The sequence below is a fragment of the Panthera uncia genome, chromosome A2, assembly GCF_023721935.1.
Source record: "Panthera uncia isolate 11264 chromosome A2, Puncia_PCG_1.0, whole genome shotgun sequence".
In the NCBI taxonomy this organism is placed as follows: Eukaryota; Metazoa; Chordata; class Mammalia; order Carnivora; family Felidae; genus Panthera; species Panthera uncia.
In genome coordinates, this window is record NC_064816.1 from 10,114,081 (window position 1) to 10,136,248 (window position 22,168).

The 22,168-nt window shown below is 41.7% G+C and overlaps 2 protein-coding genes across 3 annotated transcripts; one reads left to right on the forward strand and one right to left on the reverse strand.

The window, feature by feature from the left end:
* The first annotated feature begins 10,643 nt into the window (after positions 1-10,643).
* LOC125929129 (endogenous retrovirus group S71 member 1 Env polyprotein-like) lies at positions 10,644-14,276 on the forward strand. Its single transcript, XM_049640055.1, has 2 exons — positions 10,644-10,732; positions 11,585-14,276. Exon 2 carries the CDS (start codon positions 12,095-12,097, stop codon positions 13,442-13,444), a length of 1,350 nt encoding a protein of 449 aa, XP_049496012.1. The 5' UTR covers positions 10,644-10,732; positions 11,585-12,094; the 3' UTR covers positions 13,445-14,276.
* Positions 14,277-14,733: 457 nt separating this feature from the next.
* LOC125929130 (olfactory receptor-like protein OLF4) lies at positions 14,734-20,115 on the reverse strand. 2 transcript variants are annotated; one of them, XM_049640057.1, is made up of 2 exons: positions 20,072-20,115; positions 14,734-15,682 (listed from the first exon to the last, which is right to left on the reverse strand). In XM_049640057.1, the coding sequence occupies exons 1-2, from the start codon at positions 20,113-20,115 to the stop codon at positions 14,734-14,736; spliced, it is 993 nt and encodes a 330-aa protein (XP_049496014.1). The 2 variants fall into 2 exon arrangements, with proteins under 2 accessions (XP_049496014.1, XP_049496013.1); XM_049640056.1 differs by lacking the exon at positions 20,072-20,115 and having other exon boundaries at positions 14,734-15,729.
* Between the last annotated feature and the right edge of the window lie 2,053 nt (positions 20,116-22,168).

Here is a 22,168-nt window from a genome sequence, read left to right on the forward strand (position 1 = left end):
CGTCAGAAATTGTGTGTGTGTTTTAAGTAGATTGTAGACATAGAGATTGTTTCTCTCGTTTATTTCCCGGAATTTTTATTTTTTCAACCACTCAGTACAATTTAGTTCCTCATTTTAGTAAGTTTTTCCCTCTCTGTGATCCAACCTTTTTCCCTTCATCTTTTTCTTTTATTTCTAAATTGATTCGCAAGCTGTGATGTGAGAAAATTAGGAGTTCTCATTTGTCTCATGGAACTGCCTGGATTTCTTAAGAATAATTTCTTCACAGGGGCACCTGGGTGGCTCAGTTGGTTAAGCATCTCACTTCGGCTCAGGTTCCTGGTGCCCGAGTTCGAGCCCCGCATTGGGCTCTGTGCTGATAGCTCAGAGCCTGGAGCCTGTTTCAGATTTGTGTCTCTCCCTTTGTCTCTCCCCCCCCCCCACTCATGTTTTGTCTCTGTCTCTCTCCCTTAAAAAATAAAAAAAACATTATAAAAATTTTAAAGAAAAAGGAATAATTTCTTCACCAATGACAAAATCATTCCACATAATAATGTTTTTAGTTTTACTAAAAGAATAGTGATTTGTTACCTCTCTGTTGGAATAAATTCAATTTGGCAAATAGGCCATTTCTATTCTATTCTATTCTTCTATTCTATTCTATTCTATTCTCTATTCTATTTCTTCTATTCTATTCTATTAACTCTGGGACCACAGTTTTTCATTTTGAGCCTGTCATTCCTTTATCACTGCCTTAACTGTTTTTCTTGATGAACATACCAGTGTGTTTTATAATGGGCCATTAGCTTTTTTCTCCGAATTAGGATCCTGTTTTCTTCTCAGGCTCTATGTCCCCAGTGCTTACATTAGTCACTGGCAAAACTGATTATCAAAAACTTGTCTACCAGTGGAGTCTACACGGAAACAGAAATTCAAAAAAGTAGAATGACTTAATATGGCCTTGGAGTCAAAGATGACCTCGACTATGATAAAGCAAATTTTAAATTCTCCTTTGTATTACTATGCCCTGTATTTCTTTTCATGCTGTACATCTCTCAATCAAGTATGGAATAGCAGTGGCAGTGTTTAAGGGGATTTATTCGCTGGGGTGAATGATTGGTTACTTATTGCCGTCAAAAGACTTATAAATAAAAACAATAAAATGGTCCTGAAAGAAATTAAAGAATACATAAATAAATGGGATGACATCCTGTGCTCATGCTTGGAAGATTTTTTATTTAATTTTAGGATGGTTTTAAAAATGTTTTCCAAGAATACCCCATTTTTGTTATTTTCAAATTATCATTGAATCTGTAGATCTTTGGGTAGTATTGCCATCTTAACAACTTTAATTCTAACTTAAATTTCTCCTAACGAAGGACCACAGCTTTGCTCTCAGTCTGGGCTCCACATCCAGGACCCGCGGCATCAACACCACCAGGGAGCTTGTTAGAGAAGCAGGGTCCTCGGGGCCCCTGGAGACCTGAGGAATCAGAATTTGCATTTCAACTACAGTCCCTGGTGAATTGTATGCACAGGGAAGTGGAGAAACCTTAGTGTGGAACAGGTTTCCTCACCTTCTCGCCATTGACCCTTGGAGCTGCATAACTATTTTTGTCGGGTGCTGTCCTGTGGCTGATGGTATTCAGAAGCACCTCTTCAGACATGGACAGAAATCCCAAGAGCAACTCTGGTTGGGAACCGCTTCCCAGAGTTTCAGATCTGGAAATATCCTGACATCATTCCAATTAAGACTACTTGCTAATTGGTTTGTGCCTTTGAGCAGAACATTGAATTCCTCTGAGCCCATTTCTACAATAGCAAATACAGCTCATGAAAGTACTACATAATAGATTATACTTTTGTAAAAATTAAACCATAGAATCCCTTTAGGGTGCTAAGCTAGTCTATGCTGCAGAAAATCTAAATGTATCTCTTATAGTTAATAAATACTTCATCATGAGGGAGTAAATGATGACTCATAACTTGTGATCTAACTATGAAATTCCTAATGGTTTTGGTGAAACTATCACGAAGCCAAAGAATGTAGTACCCAAGGTTTTTGTTACACCTTAACATTTTTTTATTTATGTAAATTCAGTTAGTTAACATACAGTGTAGTATTGGTTTCAACAGTAGAACCCAGTGATTCATCATTTCCCTGAACACCCTGTGCTCATCCCAACAGGTATCCTCCTTATTGCCCATCACCCATTTAGCCCATTCCTCTGCCCTCCTCTGCAGCAACACTGTTTGTTCACTTTAAGACTCTCTTATGGTTTGCCCCCCTCTCTATTTTATTCTTTTTTTTCTCCCCTCTTTATGTTCATCTGTTTTGTTTTTTAACTCTACATATGAGTGAAGTGATATATTTATCTTTCTCTGACTGACTTATTTCGCATAGTGTAATACATTCTAGTTCTATCCACATTGTTGCAAATGGTAAGATTTCATTCTTTTTTATTGTTGAGCAATATTACATTATATATAATATAATATAATATAATATAATATAATATATATAATATATATACCACATCTTCTTTATACATTCATCAGTTGATTGATATTTAGGCTCTTTCCATAATTTGGCTGTTGTTGATAGCACTGCTATAAACATTGGGATGCATGTGTCCCTTGGAATCAACATTTTTGTATCCTTTGGATAAATACCTAGTAGTGCAATTGCTGAGTTGTAGGGTAACTCCATTTTTTATTTTTGAGGAACCCGCATACTCTTCTCCAGAGTGCTTGCATCAGTTTGCATTCCCACCAGCCATGAAAAAGGGTTCCTCTTTCTCTGCATCCTAGCCAACATCTGTTGTTTGAGTTGTTCATTTTACCCATTCTGACAGGTGTGAGGTGGTGTCTCATTGTGGTTTTCATTTGTATTTCCCTAATGATGAGTGATGAGAATCTTTCCATGTGTCTGTTAGCCGTTGGGATGTCTTCTTAGGAAAAGTGTCTGTTCATGTCTTTTGCCCATTTCTTCACTGGATTATTTGTTTTTTTGTGTTGAGGTTGAGAATTTCTTCATAGATTTTGGATGCTAACCCTTTATCCAATATGTCATTTGCAAATATCTTCTCCCATTCCATCAGTTGACTTTTAGTTTTGTTGATTGTTTCCTTTGCTGTGCAGAAGATTTTTATCTTGATAAAGTACCAATAGTTCATTTTTGCCCTTCTATCCCTTGCTTTCGGAAACGTGTCTAGTAAGAAGTTGCTGCAGCCAAGGTAAAAGAGGTTGTTGCCTGTTTGGTCCTGTAGGATTTTAATAGTTTCCTATCTCACATTTAGGTCTTTCATCCATTTTGAGTTTATTTCTGTGTATGGTGTAAGAAAGTGGTCCAGGTTCATTCTTCTTCACGTTGTTGTCCAGTTTTCCCAGCACCATTTGCTGAAGAGACTGTCTTTATTCCATTGGATATTGTTTCCTACTTTGTCAAAAATTAGTTGGCCATGCATTTGTGGGTCCATTTCTGGGTTCTCTATTCTGTTCCATTGATCTATGTGTCTGTGTTTGTGCCAGTACCATACTGTCTTGATGATTTCAGCTTTGTTATACAGCTTGAAGTCCAGAATTGTGAAGTCTCCAGCTCTGATTTTCTTTTTCACAATTGCTTTGGCTATTTGTGGTCGTTTCTGGTTGCATGCAAATTTTAGAATTGTTTGTTCTAGCTCCGTGAAGAATGCTGGTGTTATTTTGATAGCACTTGCATTGAATGTATACATTGTTTTCGGTACTATCAACATTTTAACAATATTTTCCAATCCATGAACATGGAATATTTTATACTTTTGTGTCTTCTTCAATTTCTTTCATAAGCTTCTATAGTTTTCAGTGTACAGTTTTTTTGTACCTCTTTATTAAGTTTATTCCTAGGTATTTTATGGGTTTTGGTGCAATTGTAAATAGGGTTCATTTCTTAATTTCTTTTTCTGTTGCTTCATTATTGGTGCATAGAATTGCAACCGATTTCTATATGTTAATTTTTATATCCTGCATCTTTGCTGACTTCATGCATCAGTTCTAGCAATTTTTGGTGGAACTTTTCAGGTTTTCCACGTAGAGTATCATGCCATCAACGAAGAGTGAAAGTTTGACTTCTTCCTTGCCAATCTGGATGCCTCTTATTTATTTTTGTTGTCTGATTGCCGAGGCTAGGACTTCCAACACTATGTTGAACAAACGTGATGAGAGTAGACATCCCTGTCCTGTTCCTGACCTTAGGTAGAGAACTCTAACTTTTTCCCCATTGAGGGTGATATTAGTTCTGGGTCTTTCGTACATGGCCTTTATGATCTTGAGGTGTGTTCCTTCTATCCTTACTTTCTTGAGGGTTTTTATCAGCATCTATTGAGAGGATCATGTGGCTCTTATCCTTTTATTAATGTGGTGTATCACATTGATTGATTTGAGGATACCGAACCACCCAAAGAGCCCAGGAATATCCCACTTGATTGTGGTGAATAATTCTTTTAACGTATTGTTGGATTTGGTTTGCTACTATCTTGTTGATAATTTTGTACCCATGTTCATCAGAAAGATTAGTCTGTAATTCTCCATTTTAGTGGGGTCTTTCTCTAGTTTTAGAATCAAGGTAATGCTGACTTCAGAGAATGAAGTTGGAAGTCTTCCTTCCATTTCTATTTTTTTTGACACAGCTTCAAAAGAATAAGTATTACCTCTTCTTCAGATGTTGGTAGAATTCTCCTGGGAAGCCATCTGGTCCTGGAAATGTCTTTTTCACCCAGAAGCCTAAAAGTCCACTTTGCATGGTAGAAATGGTGCTTGGTGGTATCTGGTCATCTGTCCGAATTTAATATCTGAGCATGAGGTGTCCCTTAAGTTTGATTCTGTCAGGATGCTTCTAATTCTCAAACACTGGGGCAGTGGTTCTCAGCCAGAAATGCATTTTCCCCTGAGGATACCTGTCAAAGTCTGAAGGGAAGCTGCCAAACACATACAAGGAAAAGGAAGCACCCCAAAATATTACTATCCTGCCACAAATGTCAACCACAAAAGGTAGAAACCCAAATAGACCAGCATTTCTCCAACTTCAATGTGCCTGTGAATCCACACAGATCCCACTACAAATGCAGAATCTGATAACACATCCTGAGTGGCCCAGAGAATCTGCATTTCTACAAGTTCCTAGGTGATATAGGTAGGACACTATCATATGTGGAACACTCTGATTAGCAAGGAGGCGGTCCTGTGTTAGAGATAAGTGTAGGTAACTTTAAGTCTTCTGCACTGAATATTGTCATTGCATGATGTGATTTTGAAGGAATACAGTATTTGCTCATTCATTAAGCTGCATAAATTCTGTGTTTATTGCTTTTGTAAGTGATCAAAATAATATACTTAGAGAAAAGTTCTTTGTAGTGGGCAGAATACAACACTCCAAATATGCCCACCTCCAAATCCCCAGTACCTTTAAAATATTTTTTATAGCAAAGAAGGATTTAGGTGGCAAATTGAACAGGACTGCTAGTCAGCTGCCATTGAGATAAAAATATTAGTTGTGATTATCCACGTAAGCCTGAGGTAATCCTGACGGTCCCCCAATTGTTAAGGAAGGAGACAAAAGAGTTGGTGTCAGAAAGACTTTGAAAATGCTACCCTGCTGGCCCTGAAGGTGGAGGAAGAGGTGGCCAGCCACAGAGACTGCAATAGATTCTCCCCTGAGCCTCCAGAAGGAACTCAACCCTGCAGACTTCTTGCTATTAGCCCTGAGACTCCTTCCAAGCCTCTGACTCCAGAAGTGTAAGAGCCTGTATGTGTTTGTTTCAAGCAGCTGGTGTGGGGATATTTTACAGCAGTAATAGGAATCTCATATGAACATAGTAAAATTATTTGAGACAACCAACTTTAAGCCTCTCAATTCACTCATTAGCTTCCCTTGCTCAAGGGCAATTTACAGTTTAACAACCCACAATACGAGGTAAGCGATGAACCATGGGAATCTACCCCCAAAACCAAGAGCACACTTTACACACTGTATGAGAGCCAATTTGACAATAAATTATATTTTAAAAACCCCACAATATGTAGAAAAAAAATTAAAACAATTTGGAGATATTCTGCCCAGCAGGTGGTAGAGTGAATTCCTATGGGCATAAATGTGAGTGTGGTCTGACTATAATGTCTTTGAGGCAACAAGATAGGAAAGGAACTCATGATCAAAATTAGGGTCACTGACATCTTTTTTATCCATTCATCAGTCAATGGACATTTGGGTTCCTTCCATAGTTTGGCTATTGTTGATAGTGCTGCTATAAACATTGGGGTTCAGGTGCCCTTTAACGGATAAAGAATATGTGATATATCCCTACAATGGAATATTAGTCAGCCATCAAAAAGAATGAGATCTTTTTGCAACAATGTGGATGGAACTCGATGGTATTATATTCAGTGAAATAAGTCAGTCAGAGAAAGACAAATGTCATGGTTTTGCTCATATGTGGAATTTAAGAAACAAAACAGGTGAACACAGGGGAATGGAAGGAAAAATAAAATAAAAACAGAGAAAGGCAAACCTTAAGAGACTCTTAAATAAAGAGAACAAATTCAGGAATGCTGGAGAGGAGGTGTGTGGGAGGGGGATGGGCTAAATGGGTGAAGGGCATTAAGGAGGGCACTTGGGAAGAACACTGGGTGTCAAAGTAAGCGATGAATCACTGGGCCTATGCCTAAAACCCATTATAAACTGTATGTGAACTAACTTTAATTTAAATACATAAATTTAAAAACAAAAATTAAGTTCACCCATTGTAATTTAAAGTTTTGTGTCTTTATCTCTGCTTCTTTTTATTTTAGGCTGATTCAACCATTCGTTCTTTTCAGTACTATCCTCTCCAACTTTCTCTCAAGTCTTTCAACATAAAGATGAAATCATAAATCATCTGTGCGTGTACACATTATAAGAAAGAAAAATGTGTGCAAACACACACACACACACACACACACACATAAGACACAAGCACTACACTTGAATGGTTTCCTTGGAGTAAAAAATGTATATCCATGCATTTCATTCTTTCCTTACATTTCACTGGAAGTTATGTTGAGCATCCACTCTGCCTTCAGAAATAAGGAAAGAGAGGCTTAGGGAGTTTAAAATTTTAAGAACTACCTCACAAAGCAGTTAAAACTTAAATTATACACAAATGGAAACTTGCACTATGTGCTATGAATTTTCGTGTAGCTCGTTTAATTCATCCAACTGTACCCTTTAAATATGTGGTGTGTTGTGTGTAATTATACTCTGGTGATTTAATTAAATGGGCACATATCTATGGTACAGGCTGAGGGTTGGATAGAGAGCACAGATAGATGACTCTCCTTACAGGTTTGGGAGAGAGCCCTTCCACCAGGGAAGGAAAACCAATGTTACATACGGGTGTAGGAACACTGGGATTCAATGCAAAGAATTCACATGATAATTCATTTTATTTAGCAATAGAAGAATACCCTGCACATAGAAATGTAGTAATAAGACCACAAATTGGCTGAGACAGTAGAGCACTACAACCACACACAGCATCAGGGATGAGACCTAGAAACACAACAGAGAGATTCGTACCAGACCACAGATGCATGAGGAGCCCAGCAGAGATTAGAAATGCTTCCCAGAGCTCCTGGGTGGCTCAGTCCCTTAAACGTCTGACTTCGGCTCAGGTCATCATCTCACGGCTTGAGGGTTCAAGCCCTGCATCAGGCTCTGTGCTGACAGCTCAGAGCCTGGAGCCTGTTTCAGATTCTGTGTCTCTGCCCCTCCCCCACTTGCGCTCTGTCTCTCTGTCTCAAAAAAATAAATAAATGTTAAAAAGACAAAGAAAGAAATGTTTCCCGATATGATGCCATTTGATGCTAAAGCTATCATCGATGAGGAGAACAAAAGCAAGAGAAATGTAGCTAAACATCAGTGTCCTTACAACTTGCAGCCCACTGACAAGTCCCTGAGTCACCTCCAGGAACTCGAGGCTGCGTTAATGTTGATGTTTTACTAGACAAGAAAAGCAACCTTATCTTGACAAGAACCAAACCTCCATGGCCCTGTAAACCTCACTTTCAGCATAAAGGAATTCCTTAGAAACGTGCTATCTCTACTCCCCTCCTCCATAAACTTAAAAGTATATGGTCAGTCATTCTTTACAATCCCAGTGTAGCTCTTTCTGCCCATGGGTCCTATCTCCAAGCTCTAATAAACACACCTTTTTGGATCATAAAATGTCTCAAGAATTCTTTCTTCACCATTGTGCTCGGCATCCCCACATCATTATGATATCCTGTTTGATAAGAACAGCCTGTTTGTTATACAGCAACAGCTGGCTGACACAATCACCCCAGCAAACAGACTTGAGGTGATCAGACATGTGCTGCTTTTTATTTGTGGCATATGGTCCGACAATTGAGGAGAGTGGTTGTCATCCTTCTGTGGTTCAAGTCTATTTCTCGTGACTTGATGAACAAGTGACTATATGTAGGCTCCCCTCAAGGTAACGGGGAGAGTTTGTAGGACATGCACGTTTGTGCAGAAGACCTGGGGACCCTGAACCACATGCCAGCAGGACATCCAGCTCTCGTGTGAAGCATCCTCTGGTCATGCAGGTGGGAGAGATTTCAGAGCAGGACAGAGGCACGAAATGGATGGGGCTGATACTGTTTCTTTGCCAACCCTTAGCATTTGTGACAAAAATTAAGAAAAGTGAGTTATTTTATGTATAATACCAGGAAGTGTCATATTAGCAGGTAGCACTGGAAGTTCTCAAGTAGAAACAGGAAGAAAATTCCGTGATAAAGCATAGAGGACACTGAGCAAACCTTCACCTCAAAAACTAAGTCCCTTCAGCTGTGGACACAAATGTTCTATGCTTCAATAAATAGATGCACAGGATCAACTGTTGAAAGAAAGAAAGAAAGAAAGAAAGAAAGAAAGATATTTGTGTAGTAACAGATAGTGTTTTGAAATTTTGCCTCCTCATATTTATGGTCGTCCTGACACTAAGAATATATCCGGTTGATCAACTTATTTAAGTTTGTCTTTCCATATAGACTCCACTGGGAGATATATTATGCTGAACAAGTTTTGTCTTGGGCTATGGTAGGCTTCCTGGACACCGCGCTGAATAACAGAGAAAAAACAGGAGACCGATTAGGAAATACAGTAGCATGTTTTTTAGAGTAAGTGCCTGACATTAAGCTTTTGATTATAATGTAAATGCCTGAAATTAAGCTTTGGATTTCTGGGACATCCATTTGAAAACAACCATGTTGAACAAACATACTGTCAGGTGTATGACACAATTACCAAATTAGCACTCGGACCGCCCCAGCCAGGAAGTTCCTGTTGACAAAGCCCTGGGTAACTAATGTAACTGCCCTTGAGTGACCTTGCTTTTCCCCTTCAGCTGCTGAAATCTGCTCCTATAAAACTGTCCAATAAGGTGTGAACCCGCAACCCCCTAGCCACTCTGGCCCTGGTCCTCAATAAAGCCAGATCCCTCAGCGGTGCTCCCAGTGTCTGTCAATCTCTGTCTCCCTTTCTCAGACCTCTCCAAATGGCCTTTGGTCATCCCATGTGCCCTCCGGGATCTGTGAGTAAGAGGCATTGCTTTTTTAGAGTTCTCTGATGGTGGTGCCGAGGTGTGTCTTCTGATGACAATAAGAACCCGAGGGCCAGTGAGTCACAGCATAAGCTCTGGGAATGTCCACAAACACATGGGCACGGGTGAGTGCCAGGGTTTTCCTAGCCAGAGCATTGTGGTGTCAATAGCCAGAGGCTTAAAGGGAACACTGTTAGAGTCCACATCATCAGTAGGAATGCTTAGGTTGTGATGTAAAAAGATTGACAGACACAAGGTGAAAACTTTGGTTTGTATGTTCATCTACAATAAAATTATGGAGAGGGCTTGTAAGGGTTAAATTGTAAACCACAGGGCCCCATGAAGTGGAAACTTTACTGCGGGCTCCCCCAGAGCGGTGTCTGTCAAATGCTCGGATTACCCAATATCAAGCATTGCTACCAGTACGTTTTTGTGCCCCCACAACCCTAAACCCAGCCACTTTGCTGCCCGAAGGACAGAATCCCCCTCTGTACTCTTGCCCACAAACCTTGGCAGCAATCTCGTCCCTCCGCTCTGATCTTACGGACGTTCCCTTACAGGACCCTGATATCAGCATGTTTTCAGACAGCAGTAGTTTTGTGTTTCAAGGGCAAAGGCGTGCCGGCGCTGCGGTGACGACAGACCGTGAAATTTTATGCCAACAGACCCTTCCCCCCCCAGCCCAATGCGCAGAGCTCATCGCACTAACAAAAGCCCTAAAACTCAGAAGAAACAAGTCAGTTAACATTTATATGGACAGCCACTGTGCTTTTGCAACCGCGCATGTACACGGATCCCTTTATCAAGAGCGCGGTCTCCTCACAGCAGAAGGCAAGGCTATCAAAAATAAAGCTGAAATTTTAGATCTTCTAGCAGCCATCTGGGAACCTGCAAGGCTGGCAATCATTCACTGCCCAGGACATCAAAAAGGCAACTCCCTACAGGCAGTGGGAAACCGCCTGGCTCATGCAGCAGCCGAGAAGCTGCCCCAACTAAAAGTGAAAGTGCCTTGGAGCTACCGATCTTGACCGCGCCCTTACTTCCACCAGACCCAATTACACTCCTAAAGATTTGGAGTGGATTTCCAGAGAAGGGGGGAAGTAAGATGCCGGGACAAAAGTGGTTTCAGGATCCTGAAGGTAAGATACTCTTACCCGCGGCACTCGGGCGGCCCATGGTGGGTCAGCTCCACCAAGGGACTCATCTGGGAAAAACGAGGATGGCGGAATTAGTGCGGAAAAAGTTCAGGGTGCAAGGGCTGGGAAAAGAGATCGAAGAGGTGGTTGAAAGGTGTGTAAGCTGCGCCCAAGTAAATCAGGGTGCAAATAGGAAGGTTTCAGAAGCTAAAAGAGATAGAGGAATTGAGCCAGGCCGCTTTTGGGAAGTAGATTTTACTGAGATTAAACCAGGGAAATACGGATATAAATATTTGCTTGTTTTTGTAGACACCTTCTCCGGGTGGGTCGAGGCGTTCCCCACTAAATCAGAAACGGCTCAGGCGACAGTTAAGAAATTATTAAATGAAATAATTCTTAGATTCGGGCTGCCTCTGAGCACAGGATCAGACAATGGCCCGGCCTTCAAGGCGCAGGTGTCCCAGGGTCAAGCCCAGGCATCGGGAATAGATTGGAAATTACATTGTACATGTAGACCCCTGGGCTCAGGTCAAGTAGAAAGGATGACTCGGACCCTAAAAGAGACCTTAACCAAATTGTCCCTTGAGACAGGCGAAAATTGGGTTGATGTCCTGCCTTTTGCCCTTTTGCGAGAGTGTTGTACTCCATTTGTCAAGGGATTTTCCCCTTATGAAATTTTATTCAGCAGACCTCCACCTATCCTGCCAAGGCTAGGAGACAACGTAATGGAACAGTTGGAACGGGACCATTTGCTGGCTTCGCTCATGGCCCTGCAACATGTACAAAAGGAAATAACCAGGGCCTTGAGAGAAGCCTTCGCTCATCCTCCTGTTCTTCCCTACCCCTTTCAACCAGGAGACTTAGTCTGGGTCAAAAGGCACGAGCCTAAAACCCTGGAGCCGCGCTGGAAAGGACCACACACCGTGATTCTGACTACACCCATGGCCGTGAAGATAGACGGTGTCCGAACCTGGATTCATCACTCTCAGGTCAAGAAAAATTGCGTGAAGGTGGGAACAACCCAGACTGATACAGAACCAGATAACAAACAGCAAAGGAAGGTTCAAAGGCACCCAGAGGATCCTTTAAAGCTAAGACTGATGCGGGCATAATAATAATTTTCTGGGTTTGTATGGTGTTAAGTGTGGGGGACTGTATGAAATTGCATCCCCTATCTTTTTGGCCATACCAATGGGAACTCAGGGCCACTGTCACGGGGAAGGTGATAGCATCTAATACCTCTTCCACTGTGCCTTGTTTTTTTTGTTTGATTTATGCGACTTGGTGGGGGACTCATGGGGGACTTTAGTTACTAATTATAAACAGCCAACGGGCTTTGCTCCTCTGGTCCCCGAAAACCCCTATATGGTTACCTATGGATATGGACACAGGGATGAAGAACAAAAATTGGCTAACATACCAGGGTTATACAGTTGGCCTGCAAATAGAAAGGTCGAATGTGAAGGAAAAGGCCAATACCATTGTGCAAAATGGGGTTGTGAAACGCTGGCCCCCTGGCTGGCAGGACAGGGCCATGATCCCTTAATCACCCTCCTTAGAACTCGAGATCCCAAATGTAAGACTCGAGGAAAATGTCACCCAACAAAAATATGTTTAAAAAAGGTTTCTAGTCCCAGTACCTTTTCCTCTTCCTGGGACACTGGACACACTTGGGGTCTCAGGATGTATGCTCCAGGAGTTGACAAGGGCATTTCCTTTACTATACAAAGGGTTAAAAGAAAAACTCCACCCAATCCGGTAGGGCCAAACAAGGATATGATTTTACACCTCCCACTCTTTCCGACTGTCCCTTCCCAACCTACCCCGCAATCGGGTGTCCCCACAAAGTCGGAATTACCAACTACAGGTCATATCCAGAACCTGCTCTCCCCTGAGACGCATTGGCTGGATGGAGTAGATTCTACGTATGCTTGGCTAAATTCATCTCACGCCGAGACTGTACAAGATTGTTGGCTGTGTTTAAACCCTAAACCCCCATATTACGCGAGAGTGGCTACAAACGCTAGCATTGGACAAGACACAGAAAAGCATGTCGTGAAATTGCTAAATCCAAGCACGACATTGTGCCCTTGGGGTTCACGACCAATTTTAACCCTAGGAGACCTCCAAGGGCAGGGTTGGTGTATAGCGTCCCAAGAATATAATTGGCAGAGCTCGCCTTACAAAAACTCTTGTGCAGAAGTGTATATTCCAACTAGTTCAGATACTGCTAGCGCCCAAAATATACCATACCGAGCCCTTCCTGGAGCCTGGTTTGCTTGCTCATCAGGAATTACCCCCTGCATTGCAGCCGCATACCTCGGGGTCGGCACCCAAGAGATTTGTATCTTAGTTCATATTCTCCCACAAATATACCTATATAGCCGAGAAGCAGGGAAAGAGCACTTACGTCTATTCGAAGGACGTTCCAGGGTAAAAAGGGCAGCACCAGTCCTCATTCCACTCCTAGTGGGACTGGGAATTGTGGGATCCACAGCTATTGGAACTGCTGGACTCATTGTGGGGGACCAAAATTACAAAACTGTAAGCAAGCAAGTGGACCGAGACCTAGGCTGCTTGGAAACTTCAATTTCTCGGCTGCAACACCAAGTAGATTCTTTAGCCGAAGTTGTATTACAAAACAGAAGAGGACTTGATTTACTCTTCATGAAGGAAGGGGGCCGAGGTTGTATTACAAAACAGAAGAGGGCTTGATTTACTCTTCATGAAGGAAGGGGGCCTCTGCGTGGCCCTCGGAGAAACGTGCTGTGTTTATGCGAACAATTCCGGAGTAATCTGAGACACTCTCAGTTTGGTCAGGGATAATCTTAGGACCAGGGAACGTGCCAGGGAGGCCAGCAATAATTGGTATCAGACTTTACTCTCTTGGTCCCCCTGGCTCACATCACTGCTCACTGCCACAGCTGGGCCACTGCTATTGTTACTTCTCGGGTTAACTATTGCCCCGTGCATTATCAATTGGTTAGTACACTGTGTCAAGAGGCGAGTTAGTGAAATAAAAATTATGATGATTAGGTCCAATTATGTCCCCTTAGTTCCTAATGATGAATCAAGGGATGGATTCATTGACAAGAAAAGGGGGAAATGTAAGGGTTAAATTGTAGTGTAGGGCTAACGCTTAGCTTGAAAAATAACAGCTCTGTTCTGACACTGCAGGTCAAAAGATAACAGCCTTGCTTTTACTCTTGTAAATTAGGCTTTACCAACGAAGGAAACAAAAGTTCAAAGAAAAGAGCATCAAAGGCAAGGTCAAGGAGATCCACTGGTTGCAACTTCGAGGCAGAAAGTCTAAAATAAACACCTCATTAGGCAACTGTTTCTAACTCATCTGGCAACTGTTTCTAACTCATCTGGCAACTGTTTCTCTGTTCTGTTCCCAGGTAATGATAAAACGATGTGATCGGCTTTAAAAACTCTGTACCCAGGCTGTTCGAGGCCGCACTCTTATCAAGAGTGTTGGTCCGGATTGGTCGGCCTTGCCTCTCATTGTAATAAACTCTGTTGTGACTGTCACTGGTGCCCGTAGCATTCTGTTTCAGGAGTCGTGTGGATACAACAGGCTTAGGGGCCAAGTGTAGCTTTTTTCCATATAAAGACTATAACTCATGATTATGTTCTTGGAAAATCTAGGGGAGATTTACTTCTCGTGGGATAAGCCATTTGAAAAAAATTTTATTTTAAGATATCCAACTTGTCCCATTAGATACAGAAATTTCCAGGCATTTGTGTTCTAAGGCTGCGGAAAACACTGGGGATGTATGAAAATGGACAAAGGGGAAACTGTATGTCAGACAGAGAAGAAGCTTGATAAAGTGAGTTCCTTAAATGTATAGAGAAGTTGAAAGCAAACAAGTGGAAATTCTAGGAGAAAAACAGAAGGAGCAGATTCTCCTGCCAAAGTCTATTCAAGGAAGAGCAGTTCTTGGTTCTGAAGCTCTGCCCTGCAATCATGCACACATCTCCAACCCCAAGACAGTTGGCCATTACATCACTTGAACCCCAACAATTCTTCTCAGAGCACTCTTTATGTCTTTGTTCCTCAGGCTGTAGATGAAGGGGTTCAGCATGGGCGTGACCACCGTGTACATCACCGAGGCTGTGGCACTTGAGTAGGAGCTCTGGGTAGCAGCAGAGCTGAGGTACACGCCGAGCATCGTACAGTAAAATAAACACACGACCGACAGGTGAGACGCACAGGTGGAAAACGTTTTATACTTGCCCTTAGCTGATGCAATCCCACGTATAGAGGAAACTATCTTGGAATAAGAGTAAAGGATCCCAGCAAAAGGACCACCACCCAGCAGGACAGCTGCAAGATACATCACCACGTTATTAAGAAAGGTGTCAGAACAGGCAAGCTGGAGCATCTCATTGAGTTCACAAAAAAAGTGGGGGATATGCAAGTGTGTACAGAAGGATAGCCGCAACATCATTAAACTTTGTAACAGGGAATTCAGGACGCACATGATCCAGGACACCAGAACCAGCAGCCCACAGAGCCGGGGGTTCATGATGACCATGTAGTGCAGGGGGTGACAGATGGCCACAAACCTGTCATAGGCCATCACACTCAGGAGGAAGACGTCCAGTACAGCAAAGAGAATGAGAAAATAAATCTGTGTGATGCAGTCCTCATAAGTTATGACTTTGCTCTGAGTCTGGATGTTCACCAGCATCTTCGGAATCGTGGTGGAGGTGAAGCAAATATCTACGAAGGACAGGTTGGCCAGGAAGAAGTACATGGGTGTGTGGAGGTTGGGGTCTGTGCTGATGGCCAAAATTATGAGCAGGTTTCCAAACACAGTGATCAGGTACATGGAGAGGAAAAGCCCAAATATGAGGGGCTGCAGTTCTGGTCTCTCTGAAAATCCCAGGAGAAGAAATTCTGAAATTCGTGTTTTGTTGCTCAGTTCCATGTGGTGGAGGTGGCTTCTTGGAAAGAAGGAAATAATGTGAGTACATTTCACACAAACTTTCATTACTCACAGAATTGAAATAGTACTTTTATAGTTTGAGGTGCAGAAATTCATTTTAATATGTTGTATGTGGATATGGTCCCCTTCAGGAATGCACTCGGACATATCTGATATGTTCTGTGTGGTTTTTTTTTCAATCAGCTTCTTTCCTAAGGAATCATATTTTACAGTTTTACTAAGAAGTTCTTCAAGAATTTCAGGAATATACACTGAGTGCTGACCATGTGTCAGGCACTATCTAAGGAATGAGCATAACGTGTTAAAGAAAAAAAGTCCTACAATGATAGAGAAAAAATATAAGCATATAAGAGAATTGTATAACTTTTTAGATGGTGAGGGGTGCATATGTGCATAGCACATGAAGAAAAGAAAAATAGGCATAAAGCAGAGCAAATAGGGCATTCTATTTTTGTGGGTATTTGGGCATATTCTGCAACAAGGTGATATTGGAACACAGACCTTGATAGGAAAGAGAGGTAGATGTGGGATTATGGGGGAAAGGCGTGCCCAGCAGACACAATGCAGGTCGGTGCAGAGGCCCTGAGGAAGGTACTTGTTTCAAATGTTCAAGTCAAAAAGCAAAGCCAGCGCTGCAAGGGGAATGAGCCTGGGGGATACTGAGGACAGATGCTGTCACACATGTGATGATGGAAGTAGTCTCTCTGCTACAACTGTGACCTCAGGGCACAGGACCGTTCTTGTCCACACTACCTCTCCCTCTGTATTCATCGTGCTGCAAAGACATCCCATGAACTGACACAGATCTCCATCTTGGTGCCTGCTCTTGACTGAGTTCTGGCCCCTGTATTGTGTCACCTTGAGATTAGGAGTCCTGGCCCCTGTTGTGAGGACTGCTCACCCTCTACAAGTCACACAAACACACAGGACACCGTGGTCTTCTGGGTTGTGTAATCCCCGTCTTTACTGCCCATGCCATCCAGGTTATGCTGGGAATGGATACAACCCAAATAGACCAGATCAGCGAAATTTCCCCTGAAAAATGTAGAAATGGCTCCTGGAAATGTTAATTCCTAAGCCTCCCATGAACAAATGAAGTTGAAGCTCCATGTTGGGATGGCCATCTGCTGTTGTGTATTTCACAAACTTAAATATATACATATGCTATGCCTGGGATGCAGCAAAGGCCGTCATAAGAGGAAAATATATAGCAATCCAGGCCTTCCTAAAGAAGGAAGAAAGATCTCAGATACACAACCTAACCTTATGCTTTAAGGAGCTGGAAAAAGAACAGCAAATAAAACCCAAAACCAGTAGAAGACAGGAAATAATAAAGATTAGAGCAGAAATTAATGCTATCAAAACCAAAAAAAAAACAGTAGAACAGATCAATGAAACCAGAAGCTGGTTCTGTGAAATAATTAACAAAACTGATAAACCTCTAGCCAGTTTGATCAAGAAGAAAAAGGAAAGGACCCAAATAAATAAAATCAAGAATGAAAGAGGAAACATCACAACCAACACAACAGAAATAAAAAAAAATAATAAGAGAATATTATGAGCAATTATATGCCAATAAAACAGGTAATGTGGAATAAATGGACAAATTCCTAGAAACATATACACTACCAAAACTGAAACAGGAAGAAATAGAAAATTTGAACAGACCCCATAACCAGTAAGGAAATCGAATTAGTAATAAAAAATCTGCCAAAAAACAAGAGTCCAGGGCCAGATGGCTTGCCAGGCAAATTCTACCAAATATTTAAGGAAGAGTTAACACCTATTCTCTTGAAACTGTTCCAAAAAAAAAAAAAATAGAAATGGAAGGAAAACTTCCAAACTCTTTCTATGAAGCCAACATTACCTTGATTCCAAAACCAGACAGAGACCCCACTGAAAAGGAGAACTAGAGACCAATTTCCCTGATGAACATGGATGCAAAAATCCTCAACAAGATATTAGCCAACTGGATCCAACAATACATTAAAAAAATTATTCACCATGACCAAGCGGGATTTATACCTGGGTTGCAGGGCTGGTTCAATATCTACAAAACAATTAACGTGATTCATCACATCAATAAAAGAAAGGACAAGAACCATATGATTCTCTCAATAGATGCAGAGAAAGCATTTGACAAAATACAGCATCCTTTCTTGATAAAAACCCTCAAGAAAGTAGGGATAGAAGGATGACACCTCAAGATCATAAAAGCCATATATGAACCACCCAACACTAATATCATCCTCAATGGGGAAAAACTGAGAGCTTTCCCCCTAAGGTCAGGAACAAGACAGGGATGTCCACTCTCGCCACTGTTATTCAACTTAGTATCGGAAGTCTTAGCCTCTGCGATCAGACAACACAAAGAAATAAAAGGCATCCAAATCGGCCAGGAGGAGATCAAACTTTCACTCTTCGCAGATGACGTGATACTCTATATGGAAAACCCGAAAGATTCCACCAAAACTGCTAGAACTGATTCATGAATTTGGCAAAGCTGCAGGATATAAAATCAATGCACAGAAATCGATTGCATTCCTATACACCAACAATGAAGCGACAGAAAGAGAAATCAAGGAATTGATCCCATTTACAGTTGCACAAAAAACCATAAACTACCTAGGAATAAATCTAACCAAAGAGGTGAAAAATCTATACACTGAAAACTATAGAAAGCTTATGAAAGAAATGGAAGAAGACACAAAAAAATGGAAAAGGATTCCATGCTCCTGGATAGGAAGAACAAATATTGTTAAAATATCAATACTACCCAAAGAAATCTACATATTCAATGCAATCACTATCAATGTAACACCACATTCTTCACAGAGCTAGAACAAATAATCCTGAAATTTATATGGAACCAGAAAAGACCCTGAATTACCAAGGCTATCTTGAAAAAGAAAACCAAAGCAGGAGGCATCACAATCCCAGACTTCAAGCTATACTACAAAGCTGTAAACATCAAGACAGTATGGTACTGGCACAAGAACAGACACTCAGGTCAATGGAACAGAATAGAGAACCCAGAAATGGACCCACAAACCTATGGGCAACTAATCTTTGACAAAGCAGGAAAGAATATCCAACGGAATAAAGACAGTGTCTTAAGCAAGTGGTGCTGGGAAAACTGGACAGCAACTTGCAGAAGAATGAACCTGGACCACTTTCTTACACCAGACACAAAAATAAACTTAACATGGATGAAAGACCTAAATAGAAGACAGGAAGCCATCAAAATCCTCGAGGAGAAAGCAGGAAAAACCTCTTTGATCTTGGCCACAGCAACTTCTTACTGAACACAACTCTGGAGGCAAGGGAAACAAAAGCAAAAATGAACTGGGACCTACCTCATGAAAACAAAAAGCTTCTGCACAGCGAAGGAAACGATCAGCAAAACTAAAAGGCAACCGACAGAATGGGAGAAGATATTTGCAAATGACATATCAGAGAAAGGGTTAGTATCCAAATTCTATAACTTATCAAACTCAACACCCAAGAAACAAATAATCAGTGAAGAAATGGGCAAAAGACACGAATAGACACTTCTCCAAGGAAGACATCCAGATGGCCAACCGACACATGAAAAAAATGCTCAACATCACTCATCATCAGGGAAATACAAATCAAAGCCACAGTGAGATACCACCTTACACCTGTCAGAATGGCTAACATTAACAACTCAGGCAACAACAGATGTTGGCGAGGATGCAGAGAGAGAGGATCTCTTTTGCTTTGTTGGTGGCAACGCAAGCTGGTGCAGCCACTCTGGAAAACAGTATGGAGGTTACTCAAAAAACTAAAATTAGAACTACCCTATGACCGAGCAATTGCACTACTAGGCATTTATCTACTAGGGATACAGGTGTGCTGTTTCGAAGGGACACATGCACCCCCATGTTTATAGCAGCCCTAGCAACAATAACCAAAGTATGGAAAGAGCCCAAATGGCCATTGATGGATGAATGGATAAAGAAGATGCGGTATGTAGATATACAATGGAGTATTACTCGGCAATCAAAAAGAATGAAATCTTGCCATTTGCAACTATGTGGATGGAACTGGAGGGTATTATGCTAAATGAAATTAGTCAGTCAAAGACAAAAATCATATGACTTCACTCATATGAGGACTTTAAGAGACAAAACAGATGAATATAGGGAATAGAAACAAAAATAATATAAAAACAGGGAGGGGGCAAAACAGAAGGGACTCATAAATATGGAGAACAAACTGAGGGTTATTGCAGGGGTTGTGGGAGGGGGGATGGGCTAAATGGGTAAGGGGCACTAAGGAATCTACTCTTGAAATCATTGTTGCACTATATGCTAACTAATTTGGATGTAAATTTAAAAAAATAAAAAATTAAATTGAAGAAAACTTAAAAAAATAAACTAGATTGAAGACAAATATATATATATACATATTAAGCATATGTATTAAACATATTAAACAAATGTATGTATGTATATATACACATATATATATATATATATATACACATATATGCATACATACATTTGTTTAATAAGTGGAAAGACATAGGGATGGTGAGTGAAATGGATGAGGCAGAGTGTGGAGAATAAGCTTAGGAATTCCCTGAGCTTGCACCGATGAGTTAACAAGGCATAAAGAAAGAGAAAGCCACTGGATGAAGGCATCCAACATTAGGTAAACAGGGCAAAGGTCCCCAGTATAGGACAAAAGTATAGGAATAGGAAAACTCAGCATGGAAGCATCCAAAATGAGGTAAAAAGATTAGATATTCAGGGCTGTAATGCCCCCCCCCCCATTTAGTACAATAGCAGAAAGCTGCTTTCCCAGGAAGGAAGGACCCAAATAGGTCAACAGGTAAGCAGGGCTATGGACCTCAGCAAGGGGAAGTTGCCCCAAGGGAAGCTAATTAGCAAAAGAAAGGTGTCTTATTGACCCCAAGGTAGCACGCTCTGTCTTGTGCCCTAGGCAAGTTTAGGTAAACAGAGGTGGTGCCTCGTGTCTGCTGTAAACAACCACTTGCCCAGTGCCAGGATATCTTCAAAGCCCCCTTTCCCTCACACACCTGAGTTAATGTTCATGGTTTATTGTCTCTTTGTGCACATCCGTCATGCTTGTAAACCTTCTGATCCTAATAAAAATGAAGCAAGGACCTTTACTCGGGGCTCTTGTCTCCTCCCAGACATTAGCCTCTCTTGCATTTTAACCCTGCATCCACTCTCTTGCTGGACAAGAGAGAACTCCAGACCCAGAGTCTCTGACAGATGGTGACCCCGACATGATCAGAGTCAAGAGGACTATAGGCTGATGTGGGCAGAACCCGGGGTGGCCAGGAGGCGGTGCAACTCAAGGACTGCAGGACCCACGGAACGACTAAAGAGCTCCAAGGAAAATGCACGGGGTTACAGTCTCTTCCTGACAAGGTAAGAGATAAAGCGAAACTATATTACGATTTGCTGCTGCGGAACTTTTGAGAGATTTATTATAAGAAACTCCCTCTCCCCAAAACAGGAACAATACATTCGTATTTTATAATCATTGGGAAAGGTGGCCGACACTATCCTCAATCAGAAAGCACTCCTTAAATAACGAATGATTACCCAGCAACACTGCCCTTGGTTCCCAAAACAAGGTACTTGTTAAGTCCCAAGGACTTGATATTTGGGAACAAGTAGGGAAAACATTTAAAGCTGGGCATTCTGAGGGGGTTAATGTCCCCCAAAGGTAACCCTCACTTAGCCCATTGTCCATACTGCCCTTGAGTTCAGAGGATGTAGATAAAGATGTAAACTTACCCAGGGGCTCCTGGGTGGCTCAGTCAGTGAAGGGTCTGACTTCAGCTCAGTTCATGATCTCACGGCTCATGAGTTCAAGCCCCATGTCAGACTCTGTGCTGACAGCTCAGAGCCTGGGGCCTGCTTCAGATTCTGTGTCTCCCTCTCTCTCTGTCCCTCCCCTGCTCATGCTCTGTCTCTCTCTCTCTCCTTCAACACAAATAAACATTAAAAAAATAATTTAAAAGAAAGATTAAAGATGTAAAATTACCCAAAAAAGAGGAAAAACCTGAACTTTTTATAGTCAACCTGTGCCTTCGGTGCCTTTACACCCAAAAGATACTCCTCCTCTCCCAAAAGGGTGGGAAGATATGGAGCCTCTAAAAACCTCACCGACCGGTTCTGATAAAGTCCTCACCCCAATGCGAAAGTACTTTAAGGAAGCCCGTAAGGCCGGTAAGTTCCAGCGGTTTCCCGCTGTCAGGCAAAGTGGGCAATAGGTCCATGAAGGCCTGCTCTTTCCAGTAGCAAAAGAATTGCAAAAATCAGTTCAGCTGTATGTCCATCACAGCCCTATTACAATCGACATTTTGGAAAATACTTGGGGTACTTATCCCATGGGTGCCTGGGACTGGGGCTCTCTTATGAGCATCATTTTGACCCCAGCCCAGTATGCTGTCTGTGCCCAAGAGTTTCATGCTGCTTGTGTG